We start from the raw sequence: 13,902 nt of genomic DNA, 5'->3' as shown, positions 1-13,902 counted from the left end.
GGAATTGAAATGTGTTCTCCATTTAGCTGAGAGGTGTGAAATGTTATGATGTTTGCCTTCTTCATTTTGGAAAACCATCTAGCCTCCAGAATAGCCTTTCAATGGGACAGAAAAAGTGTTGTTGACGTTATTTTGCTCAAGCCATTCATAGTTCCATTAAGGTGACACATTTATGACCTTATGCTTGGTATGACACATACTGTAGCTTAGTGCCATAGTTGCTTTCTTGTTGGTCTATTTTGGAACATCAAGCGAACACATTTGCCAAACAAACACTTAAATGTATTCTCTGCTAAAGCCTTAAAGATTTCAAGGTCAGTGGACAAAACACTGTGAATCTAAAGTGAACATCCATTTGAGAATAGGCCAGGATTCAATCTGATCGTGGGTTGTAGTCAATGCAACTTTTAAACGCAATGTTCCCACGTTCGCAGAGATTGCTTTCACTGCAAACGCAGCATCCCACTGGGCAAAAACGGGTTGAATCAATGATGTGATGACGTTGAATCAACATTGAAAACTGATTGGATTTGTAAAAAGTAATCAACGTAAGGGCATTTTGTCTTTTTTCACCCAACTTTTATCATAAATCCAATGACATGGTGATTTTTTTAAATGTATTTCACGTTGAATTTACATCAGCTGAAAACATAACCAAATGTAAATCATAACTAGAAGTTGAACTGACGTCTGTTCCCAGAGGGATATGTCGTCTTAATTTGAAATTCCCTTTTAAAAGCAGCATTGTCTACAACCTGCGATTTAATTGAAAATCCGGCCATAGTGTTTATTTTCAGCAGCCTTTGGGAAAGTAAAGATGTGAGAAGCATTAGCTTGGACTTTATGTTGAAATGGAAACTTCAATAGTGGCACAGGTCATGCTTGAATTTGCTGGGGGTGATGCATTGAGGGTTTTCCTGGAATCTGCTTTTGGGACAGAAAAAGCTCGCAAAAAGGTCAGTCACGTAACAGTTTTATCTGCAAGGTAATGTGGAAACAAGTAATGATTCAGAGCTTTTTAGAGTTTTTTTCTCCCACCCTTTTAGACAAAATTGACAGGCCATTGATGTGTGCCCTTCAGCAGTAGGATGGTGGTCAGTACTCCATCCTATCTGCCTTTTAACCTCTTACATCTAGACGTTCCGCTAGCGGAACACCTGCTCCAATATCCAATGATAGGCGTGGCGCGAATTACAAATTCCTCAAAAATACAAAAACTTCAATTTTTCAAACATATGACTATTTCACAGCATTTTAAAGACAAGACTCTCCTTTATCTAACCACACTGTCCGATTTCAAAAAGGCTTTACAGCGAAAGCAAAACATTAGATTATGTCAGCAGAGTACCAAGCCAGAAATAATCAGACACCCATTTTTCAAGCTAGCATATAATGTCACAAAAACCCAGAAGACAGCTAAATGCAGCACTAACCTTTGATGATCTTCCTCAGATGACACACCTAGGACATTATGTTATACAATACATGCATGTTTTGTTCAATCAAGTTCATATTTATATCAAAAAACAGCTTTTTACATTAGCATGTGACGTTCAGAACTAGCATACCCCCCGCAAACTTCCGGGGAATTTGCTAACAATTTACTAAATTACTCACGATAAACGTTCACAAAAAGCATAACAATTATTTTAAGAATTATAGATACAGAACTCCTCTATGCACTCGATATGTCCGATTTTAAAATAGCTTTTTGGTGAAAGCACATTTTGCAATATTCTAAGTACATAGCCCAGCCATCACGGGCTAGCTATTTAGACACCCGGCAAGTTTAGCACTCACCAATATCAGATTTACTATTATAAAAGTTTGATTACCTTTTGTTGTCTTTGTCAGAATGCACCCCCAGGACTGCTACTTCAATAACAAATGTTGGTTTGGTCCAAAATAATCCATCGTTATATCCGAATAGCGGCGTTTTGTTCGTGCCTCCCAGACACTATCCGAATGGTAAAGAAGGGTCGTGCGCATGGCGCAATTCGTGACAAAAAAAATCTAAATATTCCATTACCGTACTTCGAAGCATGTCAACCGCTGTTTAAAATCAATTTTTATGCAATTTATCTCGTAAAAAAGCGATAATATTCCGACCGGGAATCTCCTTTTCGGCAAACAGAGGAAAAATCACAAAGACGGGGGCGGCCAGGGCACACGCCTAAGCCCACAGTCCCTTGATCGGCCACTTGAGAAAGGCGATAATGTGTTTCAGCCTGGGGCTGGGATGACGACATTCTGTTTTTTCCTGGGCTCTGAGCGCCCATGGAAGACGTAGGAAGTGTCACGTTAGAGCAGAGATCCTTTGTAAAAGATAGAGATGGCAAAGAAGTTCAAGAAATGGTCAGACAGGCCACTTCCTGTAAAGGAATCTCTCAGGTTTTGACCTGCCATTTGAGTTCTGTTATACTCACAGACACCATTCAAACAGTTTTAGAAACTTTTGAGTGTTTTTTATCCAAAGCATATAATTATATGCATATTCTAGTTACTGGGCAGGAGTAGTAACCAGATTAAATCGGGTACGTTTTTTATCCAGCCGTGAAAATACTGCCCCCTAGCCATAACAGGTTAAACAAATAGCAAAAACCAATGGCAGTGTTGCAATATGTGGTGAACATCTCTTGATAAGTATGATACATATCTTCTACCTGCACAGCCATGTAACTGTCTACCGCTTATCTGCTTCTTTTTAAGAGGAGCTACAGTATCCTGCCAGTTCAGATATCACACTGCAAGGCAATAAGTGGCTATCACCTTATCACCTGAGTACTGTTCATAAGGCACCAATCAGAAGCCTACATGTTAAGAAAAAATGAATGTGCTTTAAGAACTTGTCCAAAAATAACATTTATTTCATTCCTGTTTAAAAATATTTTTCCCCCTTCCTACTGAAGGAACACTGCCTTCACTGCCTTTCTGACATTTTCTTTTTGATTGGCCGTTCTAATGCCCTTTGACCTTTGTCCAGTTCAGGAAGTGTCTGATCCAGCTCTTTACCGGCAAGCCTGCGCCGGAGAACATGAACGCAACATCGCAGCGACCGGGAATGACGGGGGAGAGCTGCACGGGGGGCGAGATGTCAGCCATCGCCGCCCGCATCCCGGTCTGCGGCAACGCTCAGCCTAAGAATGAGGAGTCGTCCCCGAGCGAGTGCAGCTCCGGCGCCCAGCTACCGATTCCAGAGAACAAAGTCTGCCCCATGTAGGCCAACAGAAGACTCCCCTCTCCCCAACTCCAGTCCTCATTGCCTTTCCATCCTCCCTTTCTGTTCTTATACAGAGGCATCGTCTCTTACTCGCAAACTTCTTGTGATAATTGTTAGTTTAAAGATGCCAGCTGTAACCACAAGGGTTCTCTGGTTAACTTTTTATGTATTAGTAAAAATAGAGGGAACTTGTCCGAAACCGGAGCACAAAACAGGGACGTAATACTTTAATGTATGGCAAGCAGACAGACTACCCTGACTGCCTCTCTCTGCTGGCTTTCATCTGAGCCTAAGCAGGGTCAGGCCTGATTGATGTCTGGGTAGGAGACCAGATGCTGTTGGAAGTGGTGTTAGAGGGCCAGTGAGAGGCATTCTAGGCCGCCTCAATACCTTAGGGCTGTCATTGGGACACTGCCACCCAAAGGGTGCCCTTAAACCAAGGTCCTGATTCTTATACAATCATGGCCACCTAATCCTCACATTAGCCCTCTCTCCACTACAATACAAGATTCTTTCAGCACGAAAACCGCTAATTCTTTAAGTCCACTCCATCATTAAGTCCCCTCCATCATTTAATGTTTGTTGACAGTGATTAAATATTAACAATTCAGCAAGCTAGAAATCTTGGCTGTAAATGTACTATTTGCTTGTCTGATTCCCTCCCACTTTACTTGAGTCGTGAGTTCTTTTTGTTCTGGTAGGCTTAATTGTCATCAGCTACCTAACAGTTTGTTGTATTAGAGGGGGCCCGTACACACTCAGCTTGTACAACTGATGTACTCTTTATTGTATCACAAATGCTGTGCCAAATGCGCTGCACATCAGTTTTACAACTTGAGTGTGCACCACCTGCATTATCAAGGTTGTCAGAGGGGGCAGGTGTCGAGTCCTACTCTTACCCAGAAAAGCCAGACTTACTAGATGAGAGCTGGCTACTGTCAGAATGCTTTAATCTGTAGCTCTTTTCCCCTTTGAAGCCCCTGTGATGGCAACTGCTGAGAGGGTATTGTTTTCTATATGTTTCTGTACATTTTTCTTTCTCTTGAGCAGATTCGATGGGGAAGTTTCCATTCAAAACAAAGACAGTCAATGAGACTTGGTGCAGCTGGCCCCCTGCTGGCTCTGCTGGGACACTGAGGGACTGTATATTTATGATGAGTCCACAAAAAAATCCTTTCTTTCTTCAACACACTGTGACTGTACATTGTATGTCGAGAAATAATGTATGTGGACACTGTGAATGGGTCCAGTGAATCCGAGTAGCTCTGCTCATCATTAGCGTTGATAAATACCATAGCAATGTACACAAAAGCATTGTACAATGAGGATCACATCACAAAGCATGGGTCTACAGTCAGCAATATTTTAGCACAAGATACTGTAACACTGTTGACTTTAGAACTGGTTACAGTAGATGTAGTAATACATTTCAGGTGTATTCGAACTTATGTAAATGTATCTTGACACCGTCTCTTGTTCACCATTCTGTGCCGCACCACCATTGAATAAATTGAACAGTAATAATAATGTGATAATATCCATAATAATATGTGATAATATCCATTTGCCGGGTACAGCAGAGACCCTGATCATATTGCATGAGTCAGTCTCAACAAATACATAATGTACTAATGAATCTCGCATTGCCACACTTCATGGTCTTCTTCACTGGGCTATTGGAACGAATGTAAAAAAGCCAGAAAATGAAGTTTTGTATGAATAAAGGTTGATACTTACAAGTCTCCACAAGGATAGTAAAACCAAAACACACACACAAATGCACACACAAACTGTAGGCCTATACACGTTACACACACAAAAGCAATATGACAATGTTCCGTTTTTTGAGGATACATGAGCAGGTTGTAGGGGTGGTAACCTCACCTTCGAGAATACAGGGAGAGGAACATTTTTAAGAACACATCAGAGATTTAGACAGGAATCACAGACTGATATACTGATAAGTTGAGGAAGCAGTCCAAATGTGGACGGATAAGTATAATTTATATATTTCTCTCATTTTTGCCCTCACTATCATGCACCTCCGACAGTGTTTGTTGTATTGTACTTACAGTGGCATGTTGAGAATTGTTCTGCTGTGTTTCTAGTGAAACTATTTTGTCTTGAGTTGCAGGTCATGCATGCTAGTTGTTAGAAAAGCTAATGTCTGTACTGGATTAAAATGTATTTTTAAAAGCAATTATTGGTTGTGATGCTGTCTGGGTTTCTGAATCATTATGTACAAAACCATTGGAGAACAGGGCAAACTCAGCAAGCATTAGCGTCTGTGAGATGACATAACGTAGCGCATCCACAGACAATACAAGGAAAACGGTTGATTAATAAGATTATATATTTTTAAAGGAGTTATTCTATTTTCTGGGTTTCTGAATCAATGTGAACGATACCATTGTAAAGCAGAAGATACACAGAAAGCCCATATAACATAGTACATCCACAGACATTACAAGGAAAACATTAGATAAAATAGTCTTAATCCTGTCTCAATTTTTAATTCTCAGAGAAAAGCAGTTCCAAGGTTTCTATTCTTTCTTATTCCATACACTATCACAATCAATTTTCAATCTGTGTTTGTGTTGATATATACATTTCTCCATGCATGTTGTATCTGTGAGCCAATCCCATCCTTATTAGCCCAGGTTGCATTGAACCAGATATTATGGACAGTATGGGATGTCACAAGGTCCCATTACCTCCTTCATTATGACGATATTACAGAGCGTGTCCCCTACACCATATTGTATTTATGCTTTAACTTGACACTCTGTACAAATTGTTGTGGATTAAATTGGCCTGTATAGTCATCAGGGACACCTGGGTCACATTAGACCTTGATGAATTTGATTCACTAAAAGGGTAGAGAGAGACAATGAGAGAGAGACAGAGAGAGTGAGACAGAGTGAGAGCCCCCCTTCACTCCTGCACCATGTCTCTATCTCAGCTCTTACCTCTCACAAGTTTCTGTGAACCAGAGGAGAGGGGAGCCAGACTGCCGGGGTCAACATGTCGCTATCAATCTCTGCCAGTTGTTCAACGGGACATGGTCTCTCTTTCACCTCCCCACTGCTGTTCACCAGAAACACAGCAACACATGTGGGATCAAATGGAGTGTAAACTCCCCGCAAAAATAACGCAAACAGTATTACAACAACTAGTCCTCAGGCCACAACTATTATTGATTTAGATTGAGAATGAATGCTAGCTTTGTGATTCCTTACTTAGTATCGATTCATTCAACACAACTGCTTGGACAAATGTTGCTTTCAGAAGGACATTTAACATTAGGACAATGTTCTAGGTCAGATGATAGAAGCTGTGTAGTGGGAGGAGGTGACATACACTGACACAGAAGATCAATACGTGATGTTAGAGAAAAATAACAACGTCCATACATACTTAAAAAAAATAATAATATTTCACCTTTATTTAACCAGGTAGGCTAGTTGAGAACAAGTTGTCATTTACAACTGCGACCTGGCCATGATAAAGGAAAGCAGTGCGACACAAACAACAACACAGAGTTCACATGGAATAAACAAACACTCAGTCAATAACACAATAGGAAAAAAACGTCTATATACAGTGTGTGCAAATGAGGTAAGATAAGGGAGGTAAGGCAATAAATAGGCCATAGTGGCGAAATAATTACAATTTAGCAATTAAACACTGGAGTGATAGATGTGCAGAAAATGAATGTGCACGTAGAGATGCTGGGGTGCAAAGGAGCAAAAAAATAATACTGAGGCATGATTGACCACACCATTACATTAGACACTGATTTTATTCTGTTTCTATTATTATAGTCCCTTACCACTTTGTACTTACACAAATGGGGTTAGCAATAGCTTAAACATGATCCAGACAGACAGAGGCGGGTTAGTCAACAATGCTGTTGATATCTATGTGTGTTTCTTTTGTCCGCCATGGACATATACGGTCAATGATGCAGCAAAACAAAACAAGCCCCATGTTCGACTCTCATTTAATAATTCACTGATGGATCTTATTTAGTGACCTTCCATAAATAATCAGAGCAGTCTGCACTCTCATTTAGTCCAAACGCTGACAGGTGCTGTCCATCACCCCTTCTGTTTATTGTGTCGAGGTGCGGTAAGGCTGAGGGTGATGGACAAATAGCACAGATGGACCAGCTGAATCTCAGTGGGACATCAGTCATCTTTTGAAAATAACTCGGATCACACAAACACCATGTAGGCTCTACACAGAGAATAGAGAATACAGGTTGCCTTCTCCTAATCATGTCCTGACTCCGTCCTTTTGAGATTGTCACAATTGCTAGATCTATATAGGGTGAGCGGAGAAACTTAGCCTAGAATAAACTTGCTAACAAGCTGTCAGCTCAGAACTTTTTGGTCAGAACAGTGTCCGAGTTTTCACTGCGTTAGGTGCTAGCCTGAGACCACCACTGAACCATACTACCAGATTATTCTCACAAGCTACACGTCTGTCTGTCCTCTGAGCAGCCATGCTCTTTCACTCTATAGCTGGCTGTAGCCTACTGTATATAGTGACAGCAAGAGTCAGGGTGAAGACCTGTTGGTAGAGTGTTGTTGGTTAACACCAAACTGGTGCAACTGGCACCTAGCTACAACCATACCATGTTCAAAGACACATAAATATTTTGTCTTGCCTGTTCAGCCTCTGAATGGCACACATACACAATCCATGTCTCAATTGTCTTAAGGCTTTAAAATCATTCTTTAACCTGTCTCCTCCCCTTCATCTAAACTGATTGAAATGGATATTACAAGTGGCATCAATATGGGATCAAAGCTTTCACCTGGCCAGTCTGTGTTATGGGAAGAGCAGGTGTTTTTAATGTTTTGTACACTCAGTGTATGTTTTCTTCTTAAATAACAGTTAAATAAAACAGAAAATGTATTATATGTCATGTTCTTGATATTTTAGAGTGTTTTTACCACCACCATTCAAGAATAACCCAGGTGCAATGCTCATTTCCTGTCAGTGTTCCTTTAAATTTGGGTGGTTGTCAAAGTACATTTACGTCATTTAGCAGACGCTCTTATCCAGAGCGACTTACAAATTGATGCATTCACCTTATGATATCCAGTGGAACAACCACTTTACAATAGTACATCTATATCTTTTTTTTTTTGGGGGGGGGGGGGTTAGAAGGATTACTTTATCCTATCCCAGGTATTCCTTAACCTGTTGGGGCTAGGGGGCAGTATTTTCACGGCTGGATAAAAAAACGTACCCGATTTAATCTGGTTACTAATCCTACCCAGTAACTAGAATATGCATATACTTATTATATATGGATAGAAAACACCCTAAAGTTTCTAAAACTGTTTGAATGGTGTCTGTGAGTATAACAGAACTCATTTGGCAGGCAAAACCCTGAGACATTTTCTGACAGGAAGTGGATACCTGATGTGTTGAATTACCTTTAAGCCTATGCCATTGAAACACACAGGGGAGGATTAATGTTTTGGCACTTCCTATTGCTTCCACTAGATGTCACCAGCCTTTACAAAGTGTTTTGAGTCTTTTACTGTGAGATCTGACCGAACAAGAGCCATGGAACGGTGATGGCCGATTAGACTCTGGCGCGCGAGTTCATGTTGGGTACCCTCGTTCCAATACGTTATAAAAGAGAATGCATTCGTCCACCTTGAATATTATTCATGTTCTGGTTAAAAAAGGCACTAATGATTTATGCTATACAACGTTTGACATGTTTGAACGAACGTAAATATATTTTTTCCCCTCGTTCATGACGAGAAGTCCGGCTGGCTTAGATCATGTGCTAACAACACGGATCTTTTTGGATATAAATGATGAGCTTTTTTGAACAAAACTACATTCGTTATGGACCTGGGATTCCTGGAAGTGACATCTGATGAAGAGAATCAAAGGTAGAGGATTATTTACATAGTATTTTCGATTTTAGATCTCTCCAACATGGCCGTTTGTCTGTATAGCAAAGCATATTTTTCTGGGCGCAGTGCTCAGATTATTGCAAAGTGTGATTTCCCAGTAAGGTTATTTTTAAATCTGGCAAGTTGATTGCGTTCAAGAGATGTAAATCTATAATTCTTTAAATGACAATATAATATTTTACCAATGTTTTCTAATTTTAATTATTTAATTTGTGGTGCTGACTTGACTGCCGGTTATTGGAGGGAAACGATTTCCTCAACATCAATGCCATAGTAAAACGCTGTTTTTGGATATAAATATGAACTTGATAGAACAAAAAATGCATGCATTGTCTAACATAATGTCCTAGGAGTGTCATCTGATGGAGATTGTAAAAGGTTAGTGCATCATTTTAGCTGGTTTTATGGTTTTGGTGACCCTGTCTTTGAATTGACAAAACATTACACACAGCTATTGTCAATGTACTCTCCTAACATAATCTAACTTTATGCTTTCGCCGTAAAACCTTTTTGAAATCGGACAACGTGGTTAGATTAAGGAGATGTTTATCTTTCAAAGGGTGTAAGATAGTTGTATTTGCCGCTCTTGAAATGCACCTGCTGTTGATAGGGTGCACCACGGGTGGCACGCTAGCGTCCCACATAGCCCCAAGAAGTTAACCTGTTGGGTCTAGGGGGCAGCATTTGCACGTCTGGATAAAAAAAATGTACCCGATTTAATCTGGTTACTAATCCTACCCAGTAACTAGAATATGCATATACTTATTATATATGGATAGAAAACACTCTAAAGTTTCCAAAACTGTTTGAATGGTGTCTGTGAGTATAACAGAACTCATTTGGCAGGCAAAACCCTGAGACATTTTCTGACAGGAAGTGGATACCTGATGTGTTGTATTGACTTTAAACCTATCCCATTGAAAAACACAGGGGTTTAGGAATATTTTGGCACTTCCTATTGCTTCCACTAGATGTCACCAGCCTTTACAAAGTGTTTTGAGTCTTCTGGAGGGAGATCTGACCGAACAAGAGCCATGGAACGGTGATGTCCCATTAGACACCTGGCGCGCTACTTCATGTTGGGTACCCTCGTTCCAATACGTTATAAAAGACTATGCATTCGTCCACCTTGAATATTATTCATGTTCTGGTTAAAAAAGGCCCTAATGATTTATGCTATACAACGTTTGACATGTTTGAACGAACGGAAATATATTTTTTCCCCTCGTTCATGACGAGAAGTCCGGCTGGCTTACATCATGTGCTAACGAGACGGAGATTTTTGGACATAAATGATGAGCTTTTTTGAACAAAACTACATTCGTTATGGACCTGTGATACCTGGAAGTGACATCTGATGAAGAGAATCAAAGGTAATGGATTATTTACATAGTATTTTCGATTTTAGATCTCCCCAACATGACGTCTAGTCTGTATCGCAACGCGTATTTTTCTGGGCACAGTGCTCAGATTATTGCAAAGTGTGATTTCCCAGTAAGGTTATTTTTAAATCTGGCAAGTTGATTGCGTTCAAAAGATGTAAATCTATAATTCTTTAAATGACAATATAATATTTTACCAATGTTTTCTAATTTTAATTATTTAATTTGTGACGCTGACTTGACTGCCGGTTATTGGAGGGAAACGATTTCCTCAACATCAATGCCATAGTAAAACGCTGTTTTTGGATATAAATATCAACTTGATAGAACTAAAAATGCATGCATTGTCTAACATAATGTCCTAGGAGTGTCATCTGATGGAGATTGTAAAAGGTTAGTGTATCATTTTAGCTGGTTTTATGGTTTTGGTGACCCTGTCTTTGACTTGACAAAACATTACACACAACTCTTGTAAATGTACTGTCCTAACATACTCTAAATTTATGCTTTCGCCGTAAAACCTTTTTGAAATCGTAAAACGTGGTTAGATTAAGGAGATGTTTATCTTTCAAATGGTGTAACATAGTTGTATTTTTGAAAAATTTGAATTTTGACATTTATTTGGATTCAAATTTGCCGCTCTTGAAATGCACCTGCTGTTGATGGAGTGCACCACGGGTGGCACGCTAGCGTCCCACCTAGCCCCAAGAGGTTAAAGAGGTGGGGTTTCAGGTGTCTCCGGAAGGTGGTGATTGACTCCGCTGTCCTGGCGTCGTGAGCGAGCTTGTTCCACCATTGGGGTGCCAGAGCAGCGAACAGTTTTGACTGGGCTGAGCGGGAACTGTGCTTCCGCAGAGGTAAGCGCGCCAGCAGGCCAGAGGTGGATGAACGCAGTGCCCTTGTTTGGGTGTAGGGACTGATCAGAGCCTGAAGGTACGGAGGTGCCGTTCCCCTCACAGCTCCGTAGGCAAGCACCATGGTCTTGTAGCAGATGCGAGCTTCAACTGGAAGCCAGTGGAGTGTGCGGAGGAGCGGGGTGACGTGAGAGAACTTGGGAAGGTTGAACACCATACGGGCTGCGGCGTTCTGGATGAGTTTTAGGGGTTTAATGGCACAGGCAGGGAGCCCAGCCAACAGCAAGTTGCAGTAATCCAGATGGGAGATAACAAGTGCCTGGATTAGGACCTGCGCCGCTTCCTGTGTAAGGCAGGGTCGTACTCTGCGAATGTTGTAGAGCATGAACCTACAGGATCGGGTCACCGCCTTGATGTTAGCGGAGAACGACAGGGTGATGTCCAGGATCACGCCAAGGCTCTTAGCACTCTGGGAGGAGGACACAATGGAATAGTCAACCGTGATGGCGAGATCATGGAGTGGGCAGTCCTTCCCCGGGAGGAAGAGCAGCTCTGTCTTGCCGAGGTTCAGCTTGAGGTGGTGATCTGTCATCCACACTGATATGTCTGCCAGACATGCAGAGATGCGATTCGCCACCTGGTTATCAGAAGGGGGAAAGGAGAAGATGAATTGTGTGTCGTCTGCGTAGGAATGATAGGAGAGACCACGTGAGGATATGACAGAGCCAATTGACTTGGTGTATAGCGAGAATAGGAGAGGGCCTAGAACTGAGCCCTGGGGGACACCAGTGGTGAGAGCACATGGTGCGGAGACAGATTCTCGCCACGCCACCTGGTAGGAACGACCTGTCAGGTAGGACGCAATCCAAGAGTGAGCCACACCGGAGATGCCCAACTCGGAGAGGGTGGAGAGGAGGATCTGATGGTTCACAGTATCAAAGGCAGCAGATAGGTCTAGAAGGATGAGAGCAGAGGAGAGAGAGTTATCTTTAGCAGTGTGGAGAGCCTCCGTGACACAGAGAAGAGCAGTCTCAGTTGAATGACCAGTCTTGAAACCTGACTGATTTGGATCAAGAAGGTCATTCTGAGAGAGATAGCAAGAGAGCTGGCCAAGGACGGCACACTCAAGAGTTTTGGAGAGAAAATAAAGAAGGGATACTGGTCTGTAGTTGTTGACATCGGAGGGATCGAGTGTAGGTTTTTTGAGAAGGGGTGCAACTCTCGCTCTCTTGAAGACGGAAGGGACGTAGCCAGCGGTCAATGATGAGTTGATGAGCAAGGTGAGGTAAGGGAGAAGGTCTCCGGAAATGGTCTGGAGAAGAGAGGAGGGGATAGGTTCAATCGGGCAGGTTGTTGGGCGGCCAGCCGTCACAAGTCGCAAGATTTCATCTGGAGAGAGGGGAGAAAGAGGTCAAAGTATAGGGTAGGGCAATGTGAGCAGGACCAGCGGTGTCGTTTGACTTAACAAACGAGGATCGGATGTCGTCAACCTTTTTTTCAAAATGGTTGACAAAGTCATCCGCAGAGAGGGAGGAGGGGGGAGGGGGGGGAGGGGGAGGAGGATTCAGGAGGGAGGAGAAGGTGCACAGAGCTTCCTAGGGTTAGAGGCAGATGCTTGGAATTTAGAATGGTAGAAAGTGGCTTTAGCAGCAGAGACAGAGGAAGAAAATGTAGAGAGGAGGGAGTGAAAAGATGCCAGGTCCGCAGGAGGCTAGTTTTCCTCCATTTCCGCTCGGCTGCCCGGAGCCCTGTTCTGTGAGCTCGCAATGAGTCGTCAAACCACGGAGCAGGAGGGGAGGTTCGAGCCGGCCGGGAGGATAGGGGACATAGAGAGTCAAAGGATGCAGAAAGGGAGGAGAGGAGGGTTGAGGTGGCAGAATCAGGAGATTGGTTGGAGAAGGATTGAGCAGAGGGAAGAGATGATAGGATGGAAGAGGAGAGAGTAGCGGGAGAGAGAGAGCGAAGGTTGCGACGGCACAATACCATCTGAGTACAAAATAAAATTTGCTTCCAGACAGAGGTCACATATGAAGGATTGGGTTTGTGTCAGGATTCAGATCCACATGTTGAGGTGGTAAAATCATCAGATTCCATGTGTTCTTTTGCTGTTTACTCATCAGGGAAAAGATTAGACAGGATATCAGATATGCAAATATCTGGCAAAATATCTGAATTGAGCTGCCTATGTAAACATAGCCTCATTTATCTGTCAAGTCCTGACAAGTATGAGGGGTTATTTGTTATTGTAGTTTGGTCAGGGCATGGCAGGGGTGTGTTTGTTTTGTGTTGTCGGGGTTTTTGGGTATGGTTCTATGTTTTTGTATTTCTATGTTTTTTCTATGTTGTGTATTTCTTTGTGTTGGCCGGGTATGGCTCTCAATCAGGAACAGCTGTACATCGTTGTTGCTGATTGGGAGCCATACTTAGGTAGCCTTTTTCCACCTGTCTTTTGTGGGAAGTTGTTTTTGCACTGCTGTGTGTAGCCTGCAAGACTGTTTGGC

At 42.1% G+C, this 13,902-nt stretch overlaps 1 protein-coding gene across 2 annotated transcripts in view; it reads left to right on the top strand.

Annotated features, from left to right (window-relative positions):
• LOC100136521 (vertebrate ancient opsin) overlaps positions 1 to 13,902 on the top strand; it is a 57,989-nt gene that overhangs the window by 24,281 nt on the left and 19,806 nt on the right. Inside the window, exon 5 of one of the 2 annotated variants that reach the window (XM_014153921.2) lies at positions 2,984 to 5,385. Within the exon in view, the coding sequence (XP_014009396.1) occupies positions 2,984 to 3,220 (237 nt within the window). The 3' untranslated portion in view covers positions 3,221 to 5,385. 2 annotated transcript variants of the gene reach the window in all.

Source organism: Salmo salar, chromosome ssa18 (genome assembly GCF_905237065.1).
Source record: "Salmo salar chromosome ssa18, Ssal_v3.1, whole genome shotgun sequence".
In the NCBI taxonomy this organism is placed as follows: Eukaryota; Metazoa; Chordata; class Actinopteri; order Salmoniformes; family Salmonidae; genus Salmo; species Salmo salar.
Note: the sequence above shows the minus strand (reverse complement) of the source record. Positions and strands in the feature narration are given on the sequence as shown.